At 42.5% G+C, this 27,595-nt stretch overlaps 2 protein-coding genes and 1 pseudogene across 4 annotated transcripts; 1 reads left to right on the top strand and 2 right to left on the bottom strand.

Moving 5' to 3' along the window:
• Positions 1-2: 2 nt before the first annotated feature.
• Positions 3-16,487, bottom strand: LOC129824493 (importin-13-like; annotated as a pseudogene).
• LOC129824214 (uncharacterized) lies at positions 16,369-21,806 on the top strand. 2 transcript variants are annotated; one of them, XM_055883686.1, is made up of 5 exons: positions 16,369-16,844; positions 17,437-17,766; positions 18,930-19,244; positions 19,359-19,516; positions 19,638-21,806. In XM_055883686.1, exons 1-5 carry the CDS (start codon positions 16,778-16,780, stop codon positions 19,704-19,706), a joined length of 939 nt encoding a protein of 312 aa, XP_055739661.1. In that variant the 5' UTR covers positions 16,369-16,777; the 3' UTR covers positions 19,707-21,806. The 2 variants fall into 2 exon arrangements, with proteins under 2 accessions (XP_055739661.1, XP_055739662.1); XM_055883687.1 differs by having other exon boundaries at positions 16,375-16,844; positions 19,656-21,806.
• A 372-nt stretch (positions 21,807-22,178) lies between these two features.
• Positions 22,179-25,398, bottom strand: LOC129824215 (microsomal glutathione S-transferase 3-like). 2 transcript variants are annotated; one of them, XM_055883689.1, is made up of 7 exons: positions 25,284-25,398; positions 24,465-24,593; positions 24,200-24,273; positions 23,610-23,667; positions 22,788-22,860; positions 22,517-22,687; positions 22,179-22,352 (listed from the first exon to the last, which is right to left on the bottom strand). In XM_055883689.1, the coding sequence occupies exons 2-6, from the start codon at positions 24,579-24,581 to the stop codon at positions 22,518-22,520; spliced, it is 492 nt and encodes a 163-aa protein (XP_055739664.1). In that variant the 5' UTR covers positions 24,582-24,593; positions 25,284-25,398; the 3' UTR covers positions 22,179-22,352; position 22,517. The 2 variants fall into 2 exon arrangements, with proteins under 2 accessions (XP_055739664.1, XP_055739663.1); XM_055883688.1 differs by having other exon boundaries at positions 22,179-22,687.
• Between the last annotated feature and the right edge of the window lie 2,197 nt (positions 25,399-27,595).

The following is a 27,595-nucleotide window of genomic DNA, read 5'->3' as shown; positions in this document are numbered from 1 at the left end:
TACTATTTGAAGATGGAGATGGCCTCAATGGCGCTGCACATCCTATCACAGACGCCATCATGACACAGATACAGAGATGTTATGTCTATCCAAGTCTATGGTCCTGGCCCATCACCTTATGTATTACTGGCCCCCAGTGGCAAGAAGTGATACACCCCACATCATACAAATCACCAACATAGAAATACTAAACTAGAACCCCACATAGAAAATATAAACTAGAATAGTCACACCCTGACCTACTATACCATAGAGAAACAAAGGCTGTCTATGGTCAGGGCGTGACACTATAGGCCTACAACACATAAGTGGCTCCAAGCCTCCCACAGGTAAGGTACATTCTGAAAGCTGAAACAAAATAAAAACTAGTAAATAAAATCTGAAAACAAACTGAAACTAAACTGAATTTCAAATAAACAAATATTGAATCACAAAGCTTTAATAACCTTGTTGGGGGCTAGAGAGCATGCAGAATAATTATGGTTGTACAACAGCTACCGGAAAGCCCTCGAAACCTTTAGCATGTACTTGGAGAGGAGACTGGAGAATATCTGCCTGACATTTGCTAAATTCCTGCAGAACTCCCAGTCTGGAGACTGGGACAGGAAACTCGCAACAGCCACAAACTGAACACTCACATGATACACACAGACCGCTATAAGAACTCTCTCATTCCATACTTCACTAAACTGATCAATGCACACACCATATAGCCCAGGGGCCCGAGAATGCCTTCTAAGAACTCTATAGATGTATTTTCTAAAGCTGCCACACAAACCTTGGTGTTGTAGTATTGTTGTTTTGTATTGCATATTTTAACATGGTATTATATTAAGTGTTTTGGTAGTTTAGAATTTTACTATTTGATAATTATATATAATTGATGTTGTAAATTGGTGTCCTATCATTATGATGGTTATTTTGTGCAATAGCCTAAAGTTAAAATGTGGCTGCATTCCCATTTTTCTTCTCAGGAACGATTGCTCATGACATACGCCACCTGGCCGTTGAGCAGCGCTTAAACCACAGAGCTTCTAAACTCTACTCTTTGGTTTTAAAACTCGTCTTTATTAAACGCCCACACCAGTAGAAATCCAATTTTCAAGCTGAAAGACGATGGCCAGAGCTTACCCATGATGTTACACAATGATGTAAGTCAATAAGTCATCGTTTTAGTCAAAGTATGATATATTTGGGCTTGAAGTGACAAAACCGAACTTCCCGCTTCATGCAAATTTGTGCCAATGATGTGTTTTTTTTGCTATATTTCATTTAGGGCTGGGTTTATTTGAATGGTACCACCCACCAGCATGGCACGGTTTATTAATCAGAAGCACCTGCAAAGGTAAAAGCTGAGCAATATTATAGATAATATTTGGCTACAGCAAAGATGATGGATAAATGAAGATAGTTCACTCAGGCCGTTTACCATTGGAAAAAAATCTTGGTTCAGTCTACTTTTTATGTAACTTGGCAAGTCAGTTAAGAACAAATTCTTATTTACAATGACGGCCTACCCCGGCCAAACCCTGACGACGTTGGGCCAATTGTGCTCCGCCCTATGATACTTCCAATCACAGCCAGTTTTGATACAGCCTGGATTCAAACCAGGGGGTCTGTAGTGACGCCTCTAGCACTGAGATGCAGAGCCTAGACCGCTGCGCCACTCGGGGTGGTCTCCCATAGACACAAATGCAATAGCAGCTGGGTCAGGTCTACTTTGTTAAATGACTTTCATTGAACCAGAAAAAATAAAGCGAGTGGGGTGTCTCGCTTTCTCATCCGTCTCAGGCTTTGACCACTCTCCACTGCTTTGATTGGTACAGCTAGAAATCACTAGTATCTCTACCATAATGAAAAGGCACCTGCGAAAGAAAATTCCACTAACTTGTTTATCTATTTTGTGCTGTTACATCAAGTATTGAGGTTTCATTTCGTGTCCGATGAGGTCAGGGTGTTGTTACATATAATTTGCAGCGTGCATCATGAGCAAAGTCATTGTAGCCTATCATTCTACTTCCCCTAGCTGTGAGAACCCCCCTGCTATCCATATTACAGAAGCTTCATGTTATTCTTTCTATTTCCATGGCGGATTGAAGTCCACAATTTGTGGAAAATGCCAAAATTTGGAGATAACAATAGATGGCAAAGTCAAAGATACTGGTTTCCCCTATCCATCTGTGGCAAAGTTTTCCCTATATGCTTATGACAAATCCAGCTCCAGAACCAGCCATAGCCTAGCTGGCTAATCTTTTACGTAAGGTGTAGCAACAACAGATAACATTAGTTAGCTAGTTAATGTTAGCATGCTAGCTAGCTACACTGACAGCTGGAAATCACCCACAACATTCCAACCCCCAATTCATGAATATTTACTAGCAGCCTGCATCATTCTTCGGAGGTGGAACCTAGAGGTCTTCACAGGTCCAACAGACCTGAAATTTACAAACCAGTTCTTTAAATATGCAACAAGTGTTTTATTTAATTCTGTTGAGCCATTTTCTTTGGACAAATTAAGTTCCAACTGTAATGTTGTGTTTGCCGCAGTATAATAGAACTACCAGTAGGCCTAGGGCTACTCGCACTCAAACCATGAAAAGGAAAAACCAAAGAGGGCAATATACAGAACCTAATTGAAAGCCGCAATATAATAACCTGTTTGTATTTTCCCTATAAACAATGACTTGACTTACTTTTGATATTATCCCAATAAAGTTAAAAAACTTTGTGAAGGTTTGGTGTGGTATGGCTATTATTAGGCTTAACTACTGCAGGCCTATGAAGGTGTGCACTAGCGCCAGCTGAACTTGAGTTGAGGACGAATGTTTTAGGCCTGCCAGAGTTACTCCTTTAATCTAACAACATAATGCTTAAATATTGGGATCGAAAATTCACGAATTAGCCTCCTTCTGTACATCAATATCTGTATAGCAGTAGTGGCCTATCTGACACCTACAAAGAGATGCATGTCGGTGTTGGGAACATGGCGCGAGCGTTGGACTAGTAACCGGAAGGTTGCAAGATCGAATCCTCGAGCTGACAGGGTAAAAATCTGTTGGTCTGCCCCTGAACAAGGCAGTTAACCCACTGTTCCTAGGCTGTCATTGAAAATAAGAATTTGTTCTTAACTGATTTACCTAGTTAAATAAAGGGGGAAAAAAATAAAAAATATCGTTATCATTCTCTCGCTCTCTCTAGGCTGGCCTAAGCTTCTCTTCCTTTACATTTTTTAAAATATGAATATCATACAGTGGATGCCTGGGCATATAGGCGTATGCAATGCCCTGATGCATTTAGTGCTCAAATCTCTGACAACTGATCTGTGAGGTGGACAATTATTGTTTTAGGAAAGTAAAAACCAATAAAACAATAGGCTATAAACCTTTGAATATGCTGCACATCGAAACACATTATTATAATTTTAAAAAATTATCGGCAGCTTTTAAGGACACCTAACAGTGGATCATTTAGCCAATATCGCTCTGAACGTGTCTCTCGTATCCAAACCAGCATGGGTCTGTTTGGGTCTGTTTTTCCTTTTTGGAAAGGGTCTGACTGTCCTCTGGTCCATTCGGAACGGGTCTCCGTTATAAGAATGATCATTTATGCATATCGGGTCGGGTGGGAAAGCCATGGATCAATTTCGGAAAAGGTCCAACTTTTTGGACCCGTGAAGACCTCTAGTGGAACCTAAAGGAAAGCTTCTGCTATAGGACAGGAATTAAGTCGAAATAGGGGCGACATTGGCCTCTGGTGGGGGCCTTTAACTCTGCGTCTATCGCAATCCAGCGGTCATCACTAGCGGTCATCGCACAGCCACAATGTCCGAAGGCCCATCTACTCAACCAATTAGATGAGGGAGTGTGATGAGTGTGATGCCGGTTTACTGTTTATGGGAAACTACCAATCAGATGAGGGAGTGGTTGCCGACCAGCTTTCAGAGGCAGATGAGACCCATGCATTAATTTTATCTATTGATCCATCAATGATTTGGTTACTTATTAGATATAGTTAAACCAACTGTTATAAATGCAAAGTGTTAATCGGATGTCTTATTCAAACTCCGCTTGCAAACTTGTCATGATTTTTGCCCTTACTCATACACAAGTTGCTTTTGTTTACATTGTGAAAATAGTCAATGTAACTAGTTAGCTAGAGTTGTGCTAGCTCGTAGCTTATTGACTTCATAAATCTTAGTAAAACAACCAGTGGTGTCTAGTGGAGGCCATATGCAACCCAAATCAACTTTATTACTCGTTATTTCAACTCACAAGATAGAATGAACACACACGTCAACCATCAAGAATTGAACCTCAGTGATTCTTGAGCTTGGATGCTGCCATTGGACGTGACACAACGTGAGCGCAACAAGGTCAGTGAAGCAGCTTTCATTGATTTCAGAGGAAGCATTTTCTCAATGGCTGATGGCAAGGCCGGCCGCCCGATGGCTATAGCGTAGCAGGGGCGTTAGAGAAGTGCTCCGTCAGACAGGGGGGAGACTGGCCTCAAACTGCCTGGTGATGACACACACAAAGGGACAGGAAGACGTAAACATACAAGAATCCCAAGGGTGAGCACTGACTGCGCTACAGACGGCTACATCGGTCCGCTAACAGAGGACTAGTGAATTATTATGAGAATTTTTTCATACTTGACATTGTATATATATATTTTTCCGATTTTTCAGGGGGTGCTGCAGCACCCACCCCTACTTCCTGTGGCTATGATGTACAGTACATATTCCAATGGAAATACAAACGCATTTACATTTGTTTATTTATTTGTAATTTGTATTTAACCTTTATTTAACTAGGCAAGTCAGTTAAGAACAAATTCTCATTTACAATGACGGCCTACCAAAAGACAAAAGGCCTCCTGCGGGGGTTGGGATTAAAAATAATAATATAGGACAAAACACACATCACGACAAGAGACAACACTACATAAAGAGAAACCTAAGACAACAACATAGCATGGCAGCAACACATGAAAACACAGCATGGTAGCAACACAACATGACAACAACATGGTAGCAACACAACATGACAACAACATGGTAGCAACACAACATGGCATTAGCACAACATGGTAGCAGCACAAAACATGGTACGAACATTATTGGGCACAGATAACAGCACAAAGGGCAAGAAGGTAGAGACAACGATATATCACGCGAAGCAGCCACAACTGTCAGTAAGCGTGTCCATGATTGAGTCTTTGAATGAAGAGATGGAGATAAAACGGTCCAGTTTGAGTGTTTTTTGCAGCTCGTTCCAATCGCTAGCTACAGCGAACTGAAAAGAGGAGTGACCCAGGGATTAGTGTGCTTTGGGGACCTTTAACAGAATGTTACTGGCAGGACGGGTGTTGTATGTGGAGGATGACAGCTGCAGTAGGTTTTGTAACATTCTCATGCACATAGTGTGTAAAGTACTTACTTTCACCACTTCTGAGTCACTGAGCCACTTACTGAGGATGGTCTCAGACAATGTGAACACCGGCTGTAAGACCAACACCACCTGACAGCACAGACAGAGTCAACAAGATGACAATAGTTCTAGGTAGTGAGAGAGGTTCCGAGACAGAGAATGGGAGAAAGTGGGAGAGTGTAAGAGAGAGGGCAAAAGAAAGTGAGGAAGACAGAGTTGGGAGGAGACTCACAGAGTTGGGTCTGGCCTGGGCTGGGGTGGTGCCGTCTGACCCCTGGTGCTGCCTGCTGATGTCCAGCGTAGTGAACAGACTGGACAGCATGCCCAGGATGTGGATGATACATAGCTTAGTAGTGGGGCTGGGCTACAGAAAGGGCAAAGGAGAGTTGTAGATCACGACAAAATGAATATAGTGATACAGTGGGAGAAAAGGTTACAGTACGAGTGGGTGGAAGGATAAAACAGGTAGGGAAGAGACACAGTATGCAACCTATTTACATTGCATTTTACTGTATTGTAAGTCTGTGTCCAACACATATTTTATGTGGTTGTATGGAAAAAGGGCACTGTATGAGCACCATTTCTTTGTTCTTACCTCCTGATGTGCCAGTGTGTCTAGTCTCTGGACGTGAGGGTTGATGAGGGAGGTCAGGCTGGTCAGGATCTCCTCTACTGGGAGGACAGAGAAGAGGAAGTGCAGGCCCCGCATCTGCACACACACACGGACACACAAATTGTCATAAATTCCATCTGTGGATTTGTTCGACCAGTACGTCCTGTGCAGTGGCGACACTACACAACACAGCACTAAACAATACATTAATTGCACTATAACGGCGACAAGCTGTGCCCACAACCTGTTAGGGCCTACATAAAGCTGTCCTAACAGCAGAGCTTTATTTTCAGCACCATGTAGTGAATCCTTACCACTGCTACACCTGGCTACCAGCAGAGCCTTGTCTGGCAGCGAAACAGTTCATTCAGCCTCATTTACTGCCTTTAAAAGAAAACAGCTGATATGGCTGACTTGCTTCAAAAAATGTGGTTTCTACTGACAACTGAGATGCACAAACTATGGCATAAGGGAACGATGAGCGGATAAGAGGCATTCCGTAATTTCGATTAAGACATTAATGAGCGAGCTACAGTAATACGGACGTAGTCAATATAACTGTGTTCAGCACTTTGAAATGTACAGCGACAGAATGCAGAACATGGGCTGCTCTTACAGTATTTTCCCTGTAGACTAAGTCAGAACCGTAGGATAAATAAAGGGGGCATATAATCAGACAATGAAACCACTTACAATATTAGATGATGACATTTCTCAAAAACAGGTTATAGGCAACATGTGCAGCACCACCGATTCAGAACAGTAACGTTAGGTGAAATTAAGAGGTGAAAATAGACAAAATTATTTGGGTAAGGCACATGGGCTAGTAATAGCTTACAACACAACATTCACTTAGTATTACTTTCTTAGCTACAGTATACATATCTCCCTTGCATATTACATAATTTATGCAACAGCATACAAGACATTTTCGGACTCACATTGGCTTGTGATGTGCTCACTTAAACATGATGGTGGCGCGGCGGTCCTTTGTGGGCAAATTTTGTCATCAAACTTTTTCATCAAAGTCTGGCATTCTATGGGGGGGGGGGGTACACAGCCACACCATTGAATAGCAGGCTACTGGTTGCTTTGCAATGCTTGCTGTTAGCCACTGATTTCTTCCAAACGACTCATTGTTGAATTTTCGATTTCCAACTTGTTGTGTAATCTCTATGTCCAATAGCCGATGAGCACCGATACGTTTTATCTATAATTTTTCTGAATTATTTATCTTCATATGACAAGGATTCAAAAAAGGATTTACCAGTAGATTGTCGACTTGATTCATGATGATGACTGCTAGGTAAGACTCCAAGTCCAATCAAAAGCTACTGTACATATAACGTGATTCGGCATCATTTTATCTGTGGCCAATGACCTTGAGCCTTCCTGGAAGGGCACTTGTAATATAACTCTATGGCAGGAACCAAAGGCCTGAAATGTTGGATGTCTATCCTTACTAAGGACTTAAACTTGGCGATGACGTACTGTCCGCATGAGTGACAGAACACTGAGCCAATCACGGCGCAATGCTCTTGTTTTTTGCTGGCTCGCCCCACCACCACAGAAGGCATTGAGCTGGGCAGAAACATCTGCATTTTGGAGCTGCCTTACTCAAGAAAACAAAAAAGAGACCATGTGTGTATGCGGCTTTATTAACTCAATTATATATTTTTACATTGTTTGCAAACTGATATGTGACATGTATTAATGCTAAAATAACATGTAAAACAGGCAAGCCCTGCTTTTTTTTAAGGTCGCCACTGGTCCTGTGAAAGGAAGAGAGCCCTTGACATGAGTGTCAAATAAGAACCAAAGCAACATTCGAACTGATAGCACAGTTACAGCAAAACACATTTTGAGCTACAGTACACTGCATCTATCATCACATGCGTTGTGAATCTTGTCGTCATGGAGACCTGTGAAACATTCATGATGTCATGGGCGTAGGTTGAGTGGTCGCGAGGACACTCTCTCTACAAATCCTCTTCAGAGTGAACAAGCTGGACACAGACTCAGTGGCCTTGAGAAAGACAAGAAAAATTGCTAGAGAGTAGAGAGAATGAAACAGGAAGACAACATAGTGTGACGGCCCTGAATTTGTCTGAACCGTCTCAGTGCTTCTCCTACGGATGGGGCGCTTCCCCTTTAATTCCCTATTAAATAGCTAGCGTCATCTGCACAAAAGGGAGTTGTGACAATGGCGCGAGATAGGAAGTGTTCAACCCTCAGGTTGAGGGCACATTGAAACCAAGTTTGTATTGTTGTATTTAAATGAGTGTACTGTAGCCGTGTCGCAAGATCAAGCAGTATTTTTGTTTTAAAAAATTACCCCCTTTTCGTGGTATCAAATTGGTAGTTACAGTCTTGTGTCATTGCTGTTATTCTTGAATGAACTTAGGAGAGGCGAAGATCTAGAGCCGTGCGTCCTCCGAAACACAACCCAACCAAGCCGCCCTGCTTCTTGACACAATGCCCGCTTAAAACCCGGTGCCAACTGCACCAATGTGTCAGAGGAAACACCATGCACCTAGAGACCGTGTCAGCGTGCAATGCGCCCGCCCGCCACAGGAGTCACTTGTGCGCAATGGGACAAGGACATCCCTGCCGACATGCTTGAACGCGCACGCACTCAATTCTTCATTGCTGCGACTTGCATGCCAGTTGAGATTTCTGTTCAGTTAAGCTGCGTTTCATTTGAGATTTTATGTCGGTTTGATCGCGGGGAGGCACTAGTAATGTCTGCAGTTGTGTATTAGTCTTTAAAATAAATCTCTTTGCGTAAATTCGTCATCTCTCCATTGTCTTATTCGACTAGTAGTTGTTCTGAAATGTTTATTGCTTGCCTACATTTTACTCCCTCCTATGTTTAATATAACACACATTCATTTCGGTTGCGAAGGTTGCGAAGTTTGTTCTATAGAAAGTATTTGACTCTAATGTGTGCCACAGAAAGTACTTGACTCCAAGCTACTAAAATTAAGGAAATTAGAAGGAGGATGAGGATTTCGGCAAGGCTATTTTCTCGTTACCTGGATAAAAGACACCTGTCCACACACTCAATCAAACAGACTCCAACCTCTCCACAATGACCAAGACCAGAGAGCTGTGTAAGGACATCAGGGATAAAATTGTAGACCTGCACAAGTCTGGGATGGGCTACAGGACAATAGGCAAGCAGCTTGGTGAGAAGGCAACAACTGTTGGCGCAATTATTAGAAAATGGAAGAAGTTAAAGATGACGGTCAATCACCCTCGGTCTGGGGCTCCATGCAAGATCTCACCTCGTGGGGGATCAATGATCATGAGGAAGGTGAGGGATCAGCCCAGAACTACACGGCAGGACCTGGTCAATGACCTGAAGAGAGCTGGGACCACAGTCTCAAAGAAAACCATTAGTAACACACTACGCCGTCATGGATTGAAATCCTGCAGCGCACGCAAGGTCCCCCTGCTCAAGCCAGCGCATGTCCAGGCCCATCTGAAGTTTGCCAATAACCATCTGGATGATCCAGAGGAGGAATGGGAGAAGGTCATGTGGTCTGATGAGACAAAAATAGAGCTTTTGGGTCTAAACTCCACTCGCCGTGTTTGGAGGAAGAAGAAAGATGAGTACAACCCCAAGAACACCATCCCAACCATGAAGCATGGAGGTGGAAACATCATTCTTTGGGGATGCTTTTCTGCAAAGGGGACAGGACAACTGCACCTTATTGAGGGGAGGATGGATGGGGCCATGTATCGTGAGATCTTGGCCAACAACCTCCTTCCCTCAGTAAGAGCATTGAAGATGAGTCGTGGCTGGGTCTTCCAGCATGACAACGACCCGAAAGACATAGCCAGGGCAACTAAGGAGTGGCTCCGTAAGAAGCATCTCAAGGTCCTGGAGTGGCCTAGCCAGTCTCCAGACCTGAACCCAATAGAACACCTTTGGAGGGAGCTGAAAGTCCGTATTGGCCAGCGACAGCCCCGAACCCCGAAGGATCTGGAGAAGGTCTGTATGGAGGAGTGGGCCAAAATCCCTGCTGCAGTGTGTGCAAACCTGGTCAAGAACTACAGGAAACGTATGATCTCTGTAAATTGCAAACAAAGGTTTCTGTACCAAATATTAAGTTCTGCTTTTCTGATGTATCAAATACTTATGTCATGCAATACAATGCAAATTAATTACTTAAAAATCATACAATGTGATTTTCTGGATTTTTGTTTTAGATTCCGTCTCTCACAGTTGAAGTGTACCTATGATAAAAATTACAGATCTCTACATGCTTTGTAAGTAGGAAAACCTGCAAAATTGGCAGTGTATCAAATACTTCTTCTCCCCACTGTATATCTCCCTGGCCATGTTGAAGAGCTCTGGGTTGGACAGAGCAGCGAAACAGTCCTTCAACAACCCTCCCTCTACCCATGCAGGGGAACATCCAGTCCCACAGGCAGCACAGGGCCCGCTCCTTCACCTGGCTGGGGGCCTCCTGCCTCTGGAGCAACTGGTGCAGCAGGGGACACACAGTTGTCCATTCCCCAGCCAGGGCCTCCCTCAACTGGACACCACTGGCCGTTGGCAGCCGGCAGGAACTCCTTTGGAAGCACAGTAAGGAGCTCCAGCAGGGCCAGGCAGTGCGCGTGGGTGTTCGCTTCCTCTTCCGTCTCACCTCCTCCACCTACAACCCCAGCCCCACCCTGATCCCCAGCCTTCTCTGGATGGAAGACCCTGACCATGTCAGCCACAGCCTTGGGCCAGGCCTGAGGCATGGTGTTGAGGGCCAGGGACATACACAGCCTGGTCAGCACCATCTTGGACCCTGGTGAAAAGTGGGAGATGTGGATGTGGTGCTGGTCTGTGGGGAGAGCAGCCTAGTGGAGGGAGATCTTGCTGTTGAGGATGCTGGCACCAAAGAACTGGATTTCGGGAAGTTGTTTTGACAATGGTGTGATAATGAGAAGATTCCAGGTTTATATAGGGTTATGAATGGGGTTATGGAGTGCAATACAATCAGGAAAGGAATGATACTACAGAAAGTACAGGGGAGGTTGTAGGATGTTGCTGGAGTGGACCTTATCTGGGCTGAGCAGAGGCCAGCAGAACTGCCAGGCCTGAGGGGAGATCTGGGCCTGAGTCAGCCACTTCTGGGCCAATGTTCTTATGCTCAATGTCTGGGTCATAGTACAGATGGTGGAGGGCCTAGGGAAGAGGGCATTTTCAATTAAAATGATTACATTTTCAATAGGGATGGAAATGTAAAAATGACAATGCACTGATAAAGAATGTAAGCAGGTGTAGCAGCCTATAGTGCACACAGGATGGCCAACTGCATGAGTCTGAGTGTTGTTGCTGATGGCAACTAATCCCAAACACGTGGTGGTGGTTATAATTAGTATGTTACTGATATAAGGGTTATTCCACCAAATGGGTACAACTTGGACTTTGCCATTTTTCGATTCTTTTTTATCCAAGAAATTAGAATAATCTGAACACCCTAAGTAATGAAGGACATATTTAACTTCCAAGAAAACATATTTTCTCAGGCATTAAAGCTCTATTATTATCGACCAATTTTCTTCTTACATGGACACCATTTGTCTTCAACCCCATTATGGACACTATGTAAGTTGTCTGAATATGATTATAAATGATACTTGTAATAAAATAAACATTTCCCTATTAATCATATGTCCCTCAAATGAATTAAAGAATCGCAAATATAAAATATATATAAAATCACACTCTTGCTATACTAAAGCCGGAAATGGATACTTTGTGTGTCAGTGGCCTTATTCATTTTTTGCAAAGTATGGTTTCACTTCAGAATTTGAACTAAAATCTATATTCTCATTAATGCTCTAAACATTTCAGACAGCTCAACAAACATTCAATTCATATTTAATTTCCTTTCCAACATTTTATCACAAAATTGGCATGTAACAGTTTTGAGACTAGAGTAACAGGGTTGAAGAAACAAATACGGCTTCCATATAAATTGGTTTTGTTTACTCTCATATTCACTCCAAGATTTACTATAAACATTGTATTTCATAGATATAACTATGAAAATGAGGACAATAGATATCTATTTGAATTAAACTGAGTTTAACTAACCCAACTCCAGTAACAAACGAAAACACAGCAGACAATAACATTGAATAGGTCATCATTATTTGGAACCAAGCGGGATATTCAGCCTCATTTGATATTTGGTACTGACCTCGAACCAAGTAAGCCGGTGGGTGGGGTCACAAATGGTCGTACTCAATGATTGGTCTCGCAGAATGATGTCACAGTGTCGCGTATGTTGTTAATACTCATGCATGAGTCACTGACGCTATTTTTATAAGAGAAGGTAAATCTCACTACGAACGGCACAGCTACACTAACGGTAAACTGTGCTTTTGTGTGTGCGGACATGGAGACACTCAGGGGAACCATGGAGCATGTCTCACAGGTAGATAGATACTTTGGGTGGGTGTGCGCATGCCTCTTGCTTCATGCCGTTCATCCTGAAAGGCTGGCCCACCCACACCCCTTTCAAGATCTTTACGTGGCGGGATGTCACAGACTGTGGGGGTGGAATGGTTTCAAGGACATCAATAAACGAGTACCAGTGAATGCCATCACGAGCAGGGCAGAAGAATCTGTTTGATCCAACGCGATCCATCCACTTTACCTGGACATGCTTTTCACCTGTTTTCAGGATGATGCCTGGACATATAGTAGATCTTCATCGTATCTCAGCATACACCACTTCCCAAGCACCCCTTCACCACTTCCCACTGGATTTCCTTCACTGGCTGTAGTTGTGGCTTTCCTTCACTGGCTGGCTGTGGCCCAGCAGTTGGCACCTTGCTGAAACTGAAATGCTGTGTGTTGAATCACTTGCAGTCGAGTAGCTTCTTTGTTGAGCACATGCAGCTGACATCACGATACTGTATATCAGATGGAATATCCACATATATAAAGATTTCCATTGCAATTTACTTCAGACTGAGATGTGAAGATCTAAGCAGAAATGTTGATTAACAAGAATGGAATGCTCTCTCCAGTGACGTCACTAATAGGCTTATACACTGGACTACTGTACATATTCTTAACATGGACAACATTACAGTCAACATATGCATGTGGTTAGAAGAATGAAGTAAAACATGTATAATTTCAATAATTGGATAACTTGACAAAGTGAGTTAACTCGGCAAATAGCACTGCTGGATGATTTAAAAAGTAACAGTCAATCGATCAATAATATAATAATACTCAACAGCAAAAAATATATATCTTTAATTAGCCTATCAGAATAGAAAGGTTCAGACGTTTTGTGAAACATCACAGCACAGTGTAAAAATATATTGCAAATAGAAATCAAAACTGGATGGTGTTCAGAGGTAGATGGGAAGGGTTGTGTGGAGATGAAGGATGGGACTAAAAACAAACATAAGATAATTTTTGTAAAATATACTGTGTCCATAAAATGTATATAGTATGTATAAGCTGGAAGTAGAAGCCTAAGTGTTGTTGTCCATTAGTTCACTCCAATTAGGGGAGGGATGGTAGGGTTAGGGGAAATAATGAAGGAAAATAATTTAAATATACAGAGCATTCAGAAAGTATTCAGACCCCTTGACTTTTTACACATTTTGTTATGTTACAGCCTTATTCTAAAATTGATTAAATAGTTTTCCCCCCTCATGAATCTACAAACAATACCCCATAATGACAAAGCAAAAACTGGTTATTAGACATTTTTGTAAATTTATTTAAAAAAAAACTGATATCACATTTACATAAGCATTTTGCTACACTCGCAATAACATCTGCTAACCATGTGTATGTGACCAATAACATCTGATTTGATTTGTCTTCAAACCCTTTACTCAGTACTTTGTTGAAGCACCTTTGGCAGCAATTACAGCCTAGAGTCTTCTTGGGTATGATGCTACAAGCTTGGCACACCTGTATTTGGGGAGTTTCTCCCATTCTTCTATGCAAATCCTCTCAAGCTCTGTCAGGTTGGATGGGGAGCGTCGATGCACAGCTATTTTTAAGTCTCCCCAGAGATGTTCGATCAGGTTCAAGTCCGGGCTCTGGCTGGGCCACTCAAGGACATTTAGAGATGCTGCAACCATCATGCTTCACTGTAGGGATGGTGCCAGGTGTTCTCCAGACGTGTCACTTGGCATTCAGGCCAAAGAGTTCAATCTTGGTTTCATCAGACCAGAGAATCTTGTCTCATGGTCTGAGAGTCTTTAGTTGCCTTTTGGCAAACTCCAAGCGGGATGTCATGTGCCTTTTACTGAGGAATGGCTTCCGTCTGGCCACTGTACCATAAAGGCCTGATTGGTGGAGTGATGCAGAGATGGTTGTCCTTCTGGAAGGTTCTCCCATCTCCACAGAGGAACTTTGAAGGTTGGCCATCGGGTTCTTGGTCACCTCCCTGACCAAGGCCCCCCTTCTTCCCCGATTGCTCAGTTTGGCCGGGCGGCCAGCTCTAGGTTAGAGTCTTGGTGGTTCCAAACTTATTCTATTTAAGAATGATGGAGGCCACTGTGTTCTTGGGGAACTTCAATGCTGCAGAATTTTTTCGGGTACCGTTCCCCAGATCTGTGCCTCGACACAATTCTGTCTCGGAGCTCTACGGACAATTCCTTCGACCTCATAGCTTGGTTTTTGCTCTGACATGCACTGTCAGCTGTGGGACCTCCAAATCATGTCCAATCAATTGAATTTACCACTGCTGGACTCCAATCAAGTCGTAAAAACATCTCAAGGATGATCAATGGAAACAGGATAAACCAGAGCTCATTTTGAGTCTCATAGCAAAGGGTCTGAATACTTATGTAAATAAGGTATTTTTGTTTTCATTATGCAAAGGGTCTGCATACTTATGTAAATAAGGTATTTTTGTTTTTATTTTTAATACATTTGCAGAAATGTCTAAACCTGTTTTTACTTTGTCAGTATAGGGTCATGTGTGTGTAGATTGAGGACTTTAAAAAGAAATCCCATTTTAGAATAATGCTGTAAAGTAACAAAATGTGGAAAAAATCAAGGTGTCTGAATACTTTTTGAATGCACTGTATATTTACAAAAAAATATGTGGGATTGGAAATTACGCAGACAATTACATTGATGGAAGCCACCATCCATCTGCAATATAAAAGCTGATATACCCCCCCAAATATAAAATATATAAATAAATAAAACTAAGTGACAAACTCAACCCTGTTATGATCAAACAACGAACAGGGTTGAGTGTGACAGGTTTAGTTTTTTGGCTCAATATGTCCCCTGCTCCTCATGTGGTGAAGAACAGGAGACCACATGGCATGCATACAATGAAAAACTTGCACATATTTCTGCAATAAAAAATATAGCTTCCTTCTTTCTATACCCCATTGAACTAGTTTACTGCATACCAACTGCCCATTGCCTGTGAAAATTTTATTCAAACAGGCTATTCTGTATTTGTTAAAGGTCAAAATTCCATTGCAATTAGTCTGTACATTTTCCAACTGTAAACCAATAGGCTTTCATTTGTGTAATTAGGCTATTTGGTAAATAATATCATTGTCACATAGCCTATAACCACAATGTTGCTGAGATATTTAGAAAGCCTGGGAGAGACACAAATATTTGTTCTATAGCTGCACAGACTGAGATGATCAAGTTGCTTTCAGACTGAATGAGAGCTGTGTTTTTGTACTGCATCAAACCACTTCTCTGTTGCGCACTGTATGAGTTTGACAACTTACCCTCTCAACGTTCTCCACGGTGGGCCCACAGTGGGCTTTAAAAAGTCTCCCTCTATCAGTCAATGCTGTTGATGACACAGAGGTGGCCCCTGCCAATAGGCTAGCCTACTCCAGGTCAAGGTCAAAAGTGAGTTGTCGGGAAAGGTTTTCAGCATTGATTGTCCTGTTGTGATTTACACGTGCTGACCATGGTACTGACCACAAACCAACAGGTCCAGCAGCGCATGACAGGATCATGTTGAAACACTGACCTCTGTTGGTAGATTAGGCGAACGTTAAATGTTTAAGAGGAAATGCTGGTCTATCCAACAGTCTATCACAGGAGGCTGCTGAGAGGAGGACGGCTCATAATAACAGCCGTAAAGGAGCAAATGGAATGGCATCAAACACCTGTTTGATGTGTTTGATACCATTCCACTAACTCCGCTCCAGGCATTACCACAAGCCCATCAACCCCAACTAAAGTGCCACCAACCTTCTGTGTCAGGTCTATATCATTTTCTTACAAGCATTTAAACATAGTGAATATTTACTACAGATCTATAACTCTACCTGTGTAGGGCCTATCAGTATTTCTGATTAAGGAATGCCCAGAAATGAGTGTTTTACCCCGCGTGCACGGAGCAGAGGGCACGCGGTGCAGCAGTGACAGCTGGGGGGTGGCACGCCCCCTCAACGTTAAGGGGCGACACGGGCATGGCGGTGAGACGGTGACACATTCAGAACACACTGTGAGCTTTGAGTTCCATCGACAGACGTCGTCCTGACGGAGCTGGGCAAAACATTTGAGACTGACATTGCGCGACGCGCTTCACATATCAACCACACCCCTTCTCTCCAATGCCAGACCCCTGTATGTATTTTTAGCAGTGATGTTCACTGTCAACTAATCTAACGGAAAGAACAGAAAAGAACACGCTCCAGCAAAGAAGAAGACAACTGGCGTTAAGGCCGTTGAACGTTTAGTCCACGGAAAGCATCAAGTGAAATGAATATTGAAAATAATCTACTGCTTTGCGCGTTGGTGATCTTTACCAGTTCATCGGAGATAAAGGGTAGGCCTAGGTGTCAACAGTGTGTCTGATGTGTTTAGAGTAGACAGCCCGCTGAGCAGAGCAATATTTTGTGCTCCACATTCAGTCTACCTTGTCATCGCAGTATGTTCTGATGACAGTAGGACAATCTGTATAATGTAGGTTACATTTAGATGTAGCCTAATGTTACCTATTTTATTTGGCAGTGTTTATTGATTGGTTATACACTAGGACTGCATGTCAGTGCGGGTTGTTATCAGTTTATTATAGTGAAGGAAGTTTCTATTGACATAATGGGCCTGTAGGAATACTCTTAGAATTTCTCAAACATATAATCAAGCATTATGTGTAGAACATAATGTGTGACCAGAGGTCACTCATCCCAAATTGTGTTGTTGACATTAATTACAGAACAACTTTCACTTCTGTTCATCAGCTGCATGTGTCACACAGTTACCCTGGAAACACATGCTGTAGGCCTAATGATATGATTTTCCTACTTATTTCCCAGTAATGTTTTTGTAATGTCTATTAGCTTCTTCATCTATTCACAACAAAATGAAACACCAGAACATTCTATTCCTACAGTGACATCATCATTCTTTTCTTGCAGGTCAGAGCATTTCTTTGCCCCATGTTGTCACCCCAGGCGCCCTCCAGCATGAGGGCGTGTCCACTGCATCCCCAGTCCTCCCATTGGTCAATGAAGATGAGGAGGAGCCAGAGCCAAGTCCTGCCAAACAGACCTCTCCAGACCAAGCGAATGGAGCCCCAACCAAATCAGCTTTCATTGACGGCGACAGGCTGCTTCAATCAGAGTCTGTTACAGATGCTGGGGACTGGGATGACATGGCTGTGACCAATCAGATGACCACGTCTCTGCCTGCACCTGCATACACAGTCAACACCGTTACCGCCACCCAAGACAATGCCACTCTCGCAGGTACAGTAACCCAAAGGATATTTGACTTCTATCAGAGACATTAAGCCTGCCTAAATTCCCCATGGTTACCCAGAGGTAGCTCGTACCAGTGGACTGTGTACAGTCTGAAAATAGAGAGCCGCATTCTGCTAAAGCTGCTTGTTTGTAAACACAGAAGCTTGCCTCAGGCTCCAACCCACGACCAGGCAGCATACCAGTGGTATAGAAAGTTGAGGGGTGTAGAGTGGGATGTGGCAACGTGATGTAGGAACTATCGTTTTACTGGACGGACAAATATAACTCTCTCTGTCGATGCTGAGCATGTCTTCTGTGTCTGACACCTCTTCTGCCTCACACTGAAAAAACACACAATGTTACATAACAGCATCCACATTTCAGTCTCGCTCTATCCCACTCTCTCTCTCTTGCTCACATACTTGCTTTCTTTGTCTAATTCCTCTCCTTTTGATTTCAAACAATAAGTCGAGCCTCATTTAGGAGAATCAGGAATGATGGTACATGAAAAAAGGCTTGGTATTGCAGAATCTTTCTCTGTATCTTCCTTACAGATGCTGTATGTGTACACTATGTAATACAGTTTATATACATAGTGTACAAAACATTAAGAACAGCTTCCTAATATTGGGTTCCGACCCACCTGCTTTTGCCATCAAAACAGCCTCAATTCGTAGAGGCATGTACTCTACAAGATGTCGAAAGCGTTCCACTGGATTGTTGACTCCAATGCTTCACACAGTTTTGTCAAGTTGGCTGGATGTCCTTTTGGTGGTAGACCATTCTTGATACACACCGGAAACTGTTGAGCGTGAAAAACCCAGCAACGTTGCTGTTCTTGACACAAACGGGTGCACCTGGCACCTACTACCATTTCCCGTTCAAAGGTACTTAAATCTTTTGTCTTGCCCATTCAACTTCTGAATGGCACACATACACAAACCATATCACAATTGTCTCAAGGCTTACAAATCCTCCTTAACCTGTCTCCTCTTCCTTCATCTACACCGATTGACGTGGATTTAACAAGTGTCATCAATAAGTGATCTTAGCTTTCACCTGTATTCACCTGGTCAGTCTATGTCTTGCAAAGAGCAGGTGTTCTTCATGTTTAGTACACTCAATGTATAATACTGTTGTAATTCTATTTCTCTGGGACTTTCTCTCAGACAGTTCCTCCTCCTCGTCCCCTGTAAAGAGCACCTCCCCTGCAGGACTGCCCTCCACCCTAGGGGACACAACCTACCCTGTCCCTGCTGGAGGCCACCTCACCACCTCTACTCCTCCTGTTTTAGATACCACCCCACCTCCATCCCATGTTTTAACACCAATCCAGTCCTCTGTCCAACCCAGCACCCCAGCACTGACCCCTGCCCCAACCCAAACCCTCACCACGGAGCACCGCAAGACCTCCGCCCCAGTACATGTCCCTGCCGGCCCGCCTCACCAGGAGGTTCCATCAGAGCTCACCGTTGGAGATGAGGGTAAGGTGATAATTGACCAATTAACCGATCAACTAATTCACTGATTATCCAGATAGCAAATGACACAACAAATTAGCCAATGAATCAATCAAAGCATTTGACATTTTGTTTCAGACAAAGGGCCACACATCCACTCTTCTCTGGATCCTTTGCTGGCTAGCCTGGTCTCTATATTTATCATCACCACAGCCATAGTCTCTGTTGTCCTCTTCCTCAAATTCCGCCAACAGACCGACCACCCTGACTTCCACCGGCTGCAGGATCTGCCCATGGTGAGCATCCTCTACTGGACATGTTAGAGTCAAGTCTTCTATGGCATGTCATTTGATGTGGGATATATGATTTCGATGAATTTGAAGTGATATAGTGTTTTTAAACATTAACTCGTCCTAGTCTTGTCTTCCTGTCCAGGATGACTTGATGGAAGGCACACCACTTTCCAGATACACTTACACCTACTGATGACAGAAACCTCTCATCATCAACAGTCAACTTTACTTCTAGCCCAGCTACACAGCACACCCAATCGGCCACCGTTTAGGATCCTGGCAAAGCTTTTGACTGGACTGGAGGCCCTCGGCCAGCGCCCATGTTGTCTCACTATGATTCCCCCTGCTGAGCAGTTTCCAATTTGATTGTATTATGTTAACAATTAGAAGGCATTCAATACCCAATCAGGGGTTGCAGTATTAGGACATCAGAGGCTCCATTTCGACATTTGGCCAACACCATCATTATTCCCTTTGAAGCTTTCAGACGTTTCATCTGCACAGAGGTCTGTTTTGTTCTTTGTAATGTACCCCCCCCCCCCCTCCCCTCCTTATACAGGTCATACACAGCACAGACCACTTTATTGTGTATTAGAAACAGTCACAGTGCCCTCTAGGGGATATCAGTGGAAGTGGAGTTCCCAAATGAATTGGTAATGTATAAAGAAAATACAATGCCACATTTGATGTTGTTGCCAAGGACCATGATAGAGGGAAAATAGACAGGGAGTGAAAGATGCTTACTGTAGAGGGACCTTAGGTGATTTAAATGTTCACCAGTCTCCATGTTATGGGACTATTCTAATCCATGAACTGGCAAAACATTTTTTTTAATGTATCTAGGCAAGTCAGTTAAGAACAAATTCTTATTTACAATGACAGCCTAGGGTTAACTGCCTTGTTCAGGGGCAGAACGACAGATTTTTACCTTGTCAGAAAAGGAATTAGCTCCAGCAACCTTTCGGTTACTGGCCCAACACTCTAACCACTAGGCTACCTGCCGCCCCATGAGTGAAGTATTCTTTCAAACCAGAATGCCTAGTGGGTTGTCTTAACAAGGGATTGAGTTTCTTGAAAAACACCCATCCTTGGTCTTACTTGCATGAGAGCCGGTAAAGATTCTGTAATTGTAACCCCAAAAAGGCAGGGTAGTCTAGTGGTTAGAGCGTTGGACTAGTAACCGAAAGGTTGCAAGATTGAGGTAAAAATCTGTCGGTCTACCCCTGATCAAGGCAGTTAACCCACTGTTCCAAGGCCATCATTGAAAATAAGAATTTGTTCTTAACTGACTTGCCTAGTTAAATAAAGGTAAAATAAAAAAACATTTAACCAATGTACAGAAAGAAGTAAATTTTTTAGGGGGTAGTGACAGAAAGGGGGTCCCCTCCAATAAGGGTGACTTGATTAAAAATCCTATCTAGGCCTCCTGGGTGGGGCAGCGGTTTAATGCACTGCATCACAGTGCTAGAGGCATCACTACAGACCTGAGTTCGATCCCAGGCTGGATCTCAACCAGCTGTAATCAGGAGTCCCATAGGGCAGTGCACAATTGGCCCACCGTTGTCTGGGTTGGGGGAGGGTTTGGCCAGGGGGGGCTTTACTTGGCTCCTTGTAGCAGGCTGGTCGCCTGCCGGTAGACTTCGTCATCAGTTGAATGGTGTTTCGTCTGACGTTGGTGTGGCTGGCTTTTGAGTAAAGCAGGCGGGTGTTAAGAAGCGCGGTTTGGCAGGTCATGTTTCGGAGGACGCATGACTCAACCTTCTCCCGAAATTGGGGTAAAAATATCTAAAGATAAAACATATCTACAAGGTTTGATCCAATTTCAAGACTTTACTTTGAGGTGAAATGTTGGGTTCACCAACAGTGGTCACACAATGGTGCTTTCATGTGAAAGTGATTGGTTAAGGAACTTTGTGAAACATAAATTATGAAAAATGTTAGTATTATCAAAATGTGAATGCAAAATGTACACTTACATATTTATTGACTATTCAGTTGATAGTTATGTCTCACAAAATGATCCTTTAGATTTGTAAATTGGAAATACTAAAATGCAGAAACAGAGCAATGTATGTCTAAGAACTATGAGGTTTTAAATGACATCTAGATTGAAAATGACATGTTTTGTCTTGCACTGCAACAAATCATATTTTCACTGTTTAAGTGTTTCACTTGTGATTTACCTGTAAGTGCCTAAAGTGATATAGGATTATATACAGTTGCAGAGTTAACTGTAAGAAATATGTTTTAAGGACTTGTTCCATTGTTTGATAATAAAACTGAAACCCTTTTAGCTGTGTGCTTTTGACTCTTCAGCAGATGAGTGATTCACAAGTTCAGAGAGTTATTGTATTGTTACTTAGTACAGTCCCCAGCCTTAATCCAAAGCTATTCAACAAATCAAGGACAGAAATTGCCTAATGACTAAGGTAATAATAGTGTGTTTTTTGTGCCTGCATGTAGACTTAGAGGTGGTGTGTGAACTTTGGACAACTTTGCAGCTCAGAACAATGAGGACAAACACATCCCTCACACATTATTAACCTCTTGGCAACCTTTTTCTAATACACCTACACACGCCCATAGATACCAGCATTAAAACACACATTTCACACATGGCCATGGATACCAGCATTAAAGTCCACGATAGAACCAAATAAACATATTTAATATTTCCCATGGTCATTTTATTCATTATTATTTCATTAAGGATACAGTTTTGGCAAATATATGTATTAAAACATCACGCTCACAAAGAATATGTTAATCAGCGTGGTGAAGCATGTGCCGCCTCTGTCGTTTGTTGCAGAAGGTTCTCTGGGCCTGTCAGTGTTCAGTACTGGGTCAGGGGTCAGTTGAGGTGGTGTAGTTATGGAATGAGGCACAAACAGCAGTGATTGTGTGTTTCCACGTTTACTGAACTCTACATATGCAATACATGTATGGATGCCCACAACGGACATTCTACTACTATTAGATTGGGGTCAGATGGGGTTGCAGTACCTTACTGGGGAATGGTAGCAGGAAGGGGAGCTGAGAACCTCATCCCCGGTCTCATCCCAGACCACACCCAGTCACCACAGCCCAACAGGGTTCTGCCAAAGTTGGCTACGATCAGCATCATGCCCAGCAGAGCAATGTTCCCGAACGCCCCGTGCATCCTTTTCTTAGGATCTGGAAGGATAACATAGAACAAAACCCTTGAGAAATGGCTGCCATATTGTTTTGTTTTAATCAACTATTGTATTATAAGCAATTCTATTAGTTGTCTTACCTCCAGTGGAGTATCCGTATGCGTAGACCTCCCTGCTTATAACCCATGTCATTCCAAGACCACTGACTAGGCGCTGTAACACACAAGGCTCTCTGTTAGTATACTACAGAAGACTCTTAATGCCTTAAAATCCCCTCAAGTCGATGTCCGCGCCCCCGAGGAAATCTAGTTAGTATAATAATAAAAATCTCCATCAAAATGTGTCTGTTTAAGCATGGGCTGTATCTCAATCCAGCGCATTCGCCAATGGTGGTCTTCCACATCTGTGGTAGAAGGTAGCCGAGCTACAGCGGTGTTTGTTTGTCAGTCCATGAAACATCCCAAAAATCGGTCTTCTCACAAAAACATCTGTAGCGCCCCGAGGTTTGGCTAAAAAAGTGTTAAATATAGGTGAAAACATTTTTACATCATTTTCTGATCTTTCTTATATCGCTCAGATATAGGACAGACACTTTAAAACTAACTTCTTTTTGATTACTTTTTTACTACTTGTTTTTACATGTATGAATTTGTATTCAATGTGTTTCTATGGGCTAATAGCAGTAAGGCCAAATTCAATGTTTCATCAGATAATCGTATTTTATGTTCTATTTTATACCTAAAGGGGTCCTAAAATTCCAAATCAAATAGCTAAATGACCCTTGGTATGACCATCGGAAAACCCCACTTTAGAGTCTTAAGGATTAATGAATGGGAATCAAATTTTGCAGAGACACAGATGAGTGTGCTTCCGAATATACTTTGACTAATCAGCTGTACAGTCTGGCATGCACGGTATGTGAATCTAACATAGAGTAAATTAATAAATGGAAGTCAAATTACAGGACTATGCAGGCCACCGATGGTGAGACAGAAGAGGAAGGCAGGGTAGATCTCCAGGCTGTAAAGAAATAATAACTATTAGTGGACCTAATATCACAACAAGAAATGTTAACTTTGTGTGTGAAAACATCTCGTGTCCTCTCTGCTGACTCTGTCAGCTACTTACTACATGTACATACTGTAATGAAACAGCAGGGAGCAGGTCTCGAACCCTCGACCCCGAGGTCCGGCACGCTACCGACTGTGCCGCAAAAGCATGCTCGTGCGGCAGTCGATTCCCGCGCTTATAAACCCAGGGTCGTTACACTACTCCCTCCTTTCAAAGAGTGCGTCCTTGCACTAGCTTGCGACTCTACGTCTTACAGGAACGCGCTCACCGGCCAAGCACACGCACTGTCGTGGATGCAAGTTCCGATCACTTCTGACACCAATGTAATGAAACAGGCAGGGAGCAGGTCTCGAACCCTCGACCTTCTAGCCCGAGGTCCGGCGCGCTATCGACTGTGCCGCAAAAGCATGCTCGTGCGGCAGAGTCGATTTCTGCGCTTATAAACCCGGGGTCGTTACAATACTATAGTATTACTACATACGTGTTCTGATGGGCCCGCTGGATGCAATTGAAGATATTTCCGGTTTCTGGGTCATCGCTGTACATCTGAGGGTACTGTCCAACAGAGAAGAGAAGATTAGGTAAACCATCCAGAGAGGTTTTCTTAGCAAACACACAGTAGGCCTACTAGTGAGGTTAGGTTAACTGGGTCCTTCTTTAAGGCTGTAACTTGAGCCCAAATTGTTTCCTGGTCAGAGGAAGTCACATGGTAAGCCGTATCCATTTAGCTGTCGTGGGCCACTCACTTTGATCATGTACTTCTTGCGGGCTTTGCCAACTTTCACGGCGAGGTGGCCGATCATGACTATGCTGGCAACCCCAGTGAGAACGACAAACCCATATTCTTTAGACAGCACAACCATCCTGGCACTGATCTGCAAGAGGAAAATACATAGGTGAGTTGGTCTAACCCACTTTCACTGTAGATAAGATACTGGTTGAAAGTTCAATCCAATCAGGTAACAGATTAGTTAGTAGGCCCTATGTTTTAAAGGACATTACATGAAAGCTATTACACTGCCATGGAGCATAGGCTTCTATGCAAATATGAAAGGTACTTATTCTGTATATTTGTAGCCTAGTTTACGGCGTAACTAGGCTACTAAAAACCCTTTACCCATACCAAAGTTTTACCCCTTGATTCAACCTGGACGCAGGGGTAGACATAGTAAACATACATTCATAAAACAGATTAACCACCCAACTTTTTGCCTTGAGTAACTATACCAAACATAACATCATACTATTTGAGAGTCCCAGATTTACGTTTACCATGTTACGTAGTATATGAGACCAGGCTGCTTGATTCGAAATATCGTCGATGTATGTGTAGTACATAAAAGTTACCAGGGAAAACATTAAATGCGCAAATCGACGCATTTTCAACCGGGTAAATGCAGTTAAACTCGGTGTGCTAAAATCTCCCAAAATAAAGTCAAGCCAATGGAGAACTAGGAGTGCAGCATTATATCCAGCAACAACACATTATTTTGAATACTACTTAGCATTATATCCAGCAACAACACATCATTTTGAATACTACTTGTTAAATAAATTGTATTTACCTGTAAATGATGATCTGAATAATGCTCGCAAGTATTATTCCTGTCAGTAATCCTGTCTGTCTACTCCTGCATAGATGAGTCACATATTAACACACAGGAGAGGCGTGGCGCTTTCACTTAGTGGGGTAGAGTTCATGGACCATACCATAATATAGGTGGGGGAGTGTGAAACTTCCTAATGAGTTTAAACAGGGCTATATTTCACTCACAACCATAGAGATCCTATTAAAATACTAGAGAGGCTGGCATATACCCTCAACGTTCCAGAATAGTATGAAAAGGGCAGGCTTTGTGGTAAGGGAGAAATCCAAACCAGTCTAAATGTTAGTAGAGGCATAGGTGATGAATTTACTGCTTTTAAGTAAGGAATGTGATATATCAGAAATTGTGTAATAGAATTTTAACCTACAACATTGTCAGATAATTATGAATACAGTTTATACATGTTTTATTCACAAGTTCTGTATAAATATGCAGTACCAGTCAAAAGTTTGGACACACCTACTCATTCAAGGGTTTTTCTTTATTTTTTACTATTTTCTACATTGTAGAATAATATTGGACATCAAAACTATGAAATAACACATATGGAATCATGTAGTAACCAAACAAGTGTTAAAAAAATCTAAATACATTTGATATTTTATATTCTTCAAAGTAAGTACACTTGGCATTCTCTCAACCAGCTTCATGAGGTAGTCAACTGGAATGCATTTCAATTAACAGGTGTGCCTTGTTAAAAGTAAATTTGTGGAGTTTATTTCCTTCCTAAGTTTGAGCCATCAGTTGTGTTGTGACAAGGTAGGGGTGGTATACAGAAGATAGCCCTATTTGGAAAATGTCCACTATGGCAAGAACAGATCAAATAAGCAAACACAAATGACAGTCCATCATTACTTTAAAACATGAAGGTCAGTCAGTCTGGAAAATTTCAAGAACTTTGAAAGTTTCTTCAAGTGCAGTCGCAAAAACCATCAAGCGCTATGATGAAACTGGCTCTCATGAGGACCGCCACAGGAATGGAAGACCCAGTGTTACCTCTGCTGCAGAAGATACGTTCATTAGAGTTACCAGCCTCAGAAACTGCAGCCCAAATAAATGCTTCACAGTGTTCAAGTAACAGACACATTTCAATATCAACTGTTCAGAGGAGACTGCGTGAATCAGGCCTTCATGGTCAAATTGCTGCAAAGAAACCACTACTAAAGGACACCAATAAGAAGAAGAGACTTACTTGGGCCAAGAAACACGAGCAATGGACATTAGACCGGTGGAAATGTATCCTTTGGTCAGTCCAAATTTGAGATTTTTGGTTCTAATCACTGTCTTTTTGAGATGCAGAGTAGGTTAACGCATGATCTCTGCATGTGTGGTTCCCACTGTGAAGCATGGAGGAGGAGGTGTGATGGTGTGGGGGTGCTTTGCTGGGGACACTGTCTGTGATTTATTTAGAATTCAAGGCACACTTAACCAGCATGGCTTCCACAGCATTCTGCAGCGATATGCCATCCCATCTGGTTTGCGCTTAGTGGGACAATCATTTGTTTTTCAACAGGACAATGATCCAACACCCCCAGGCTGTGTAAGGGCTATGTAAGGGCTACCAAGAAAGAGTGATGGAGTGCTGCCTCAGATGACCTGGCCTCCACAATCACCCGACCTCAACCCAATTGAGATAGTTTGGGATGAGTTGGACCGCGGAGTGAAGGAAAAGCAGCCAACAAGTTCTCAGCATATGTGGGAACTCATTCAAGACTGTTGGAAAAGCATTCCTCATGAAGCTGGTTGAGAGAATGCCAAGAGTGTGCAAAGCTGTCATTAATTTGTTTAACACTTTGTTGGTTACTACATGATTCTATATGTGTTATTTTATTTTATACAATGTAGAAAATAGTACAAATAAAGAAAACCCTTGAAGGAGTAGGTGTGTCCAAACTTCTGACTGGTACTGATTGTCTGCATTGTTTATATGGAATGTTGGCATATTGGCATTTAATTTGAAAAATTATTGGAATCTTTCCACTTAAACTGGCTACCTATCTAGCTAATCAACATAGCCTACTGTGCAGATCATCTTAAAATTCTTTGTTTTACACAATATCTCATCACACCACTGGGTGACCATGGATGACCAACTCTCTGACCAAAATGCTGACATGTTGTACTGTGATAAGACGTTTCATGTCCATTTTAGTATTCTAATTCCTAATTTTATGCTTAATTATTCTCAATATAAAATGTAAACAACTGAATGCATACATTCAATGTGCATTCTATCTGTTGATCAAAGGAAATGGAATCCTGTTTTACAA

Source organism: Salvelinus fontinalis, chromosome 26 (genome assembly GCF_029448725.1).
Source record: "Salvelinus fontinalis isolate EN_2023a chromosome 26, ASM2944872v1, whole genome shotgun sequence".
Lineage (NCBI taxonomy): Eukaryota > Metazoa > Chordata > Actinopteri > Salmoniformes > Salmonidae > Salvelinus > Salvelinus fontinalis.
This window is presented reverse-complemented; position numbering and strand designations above follow the sequence as displayed.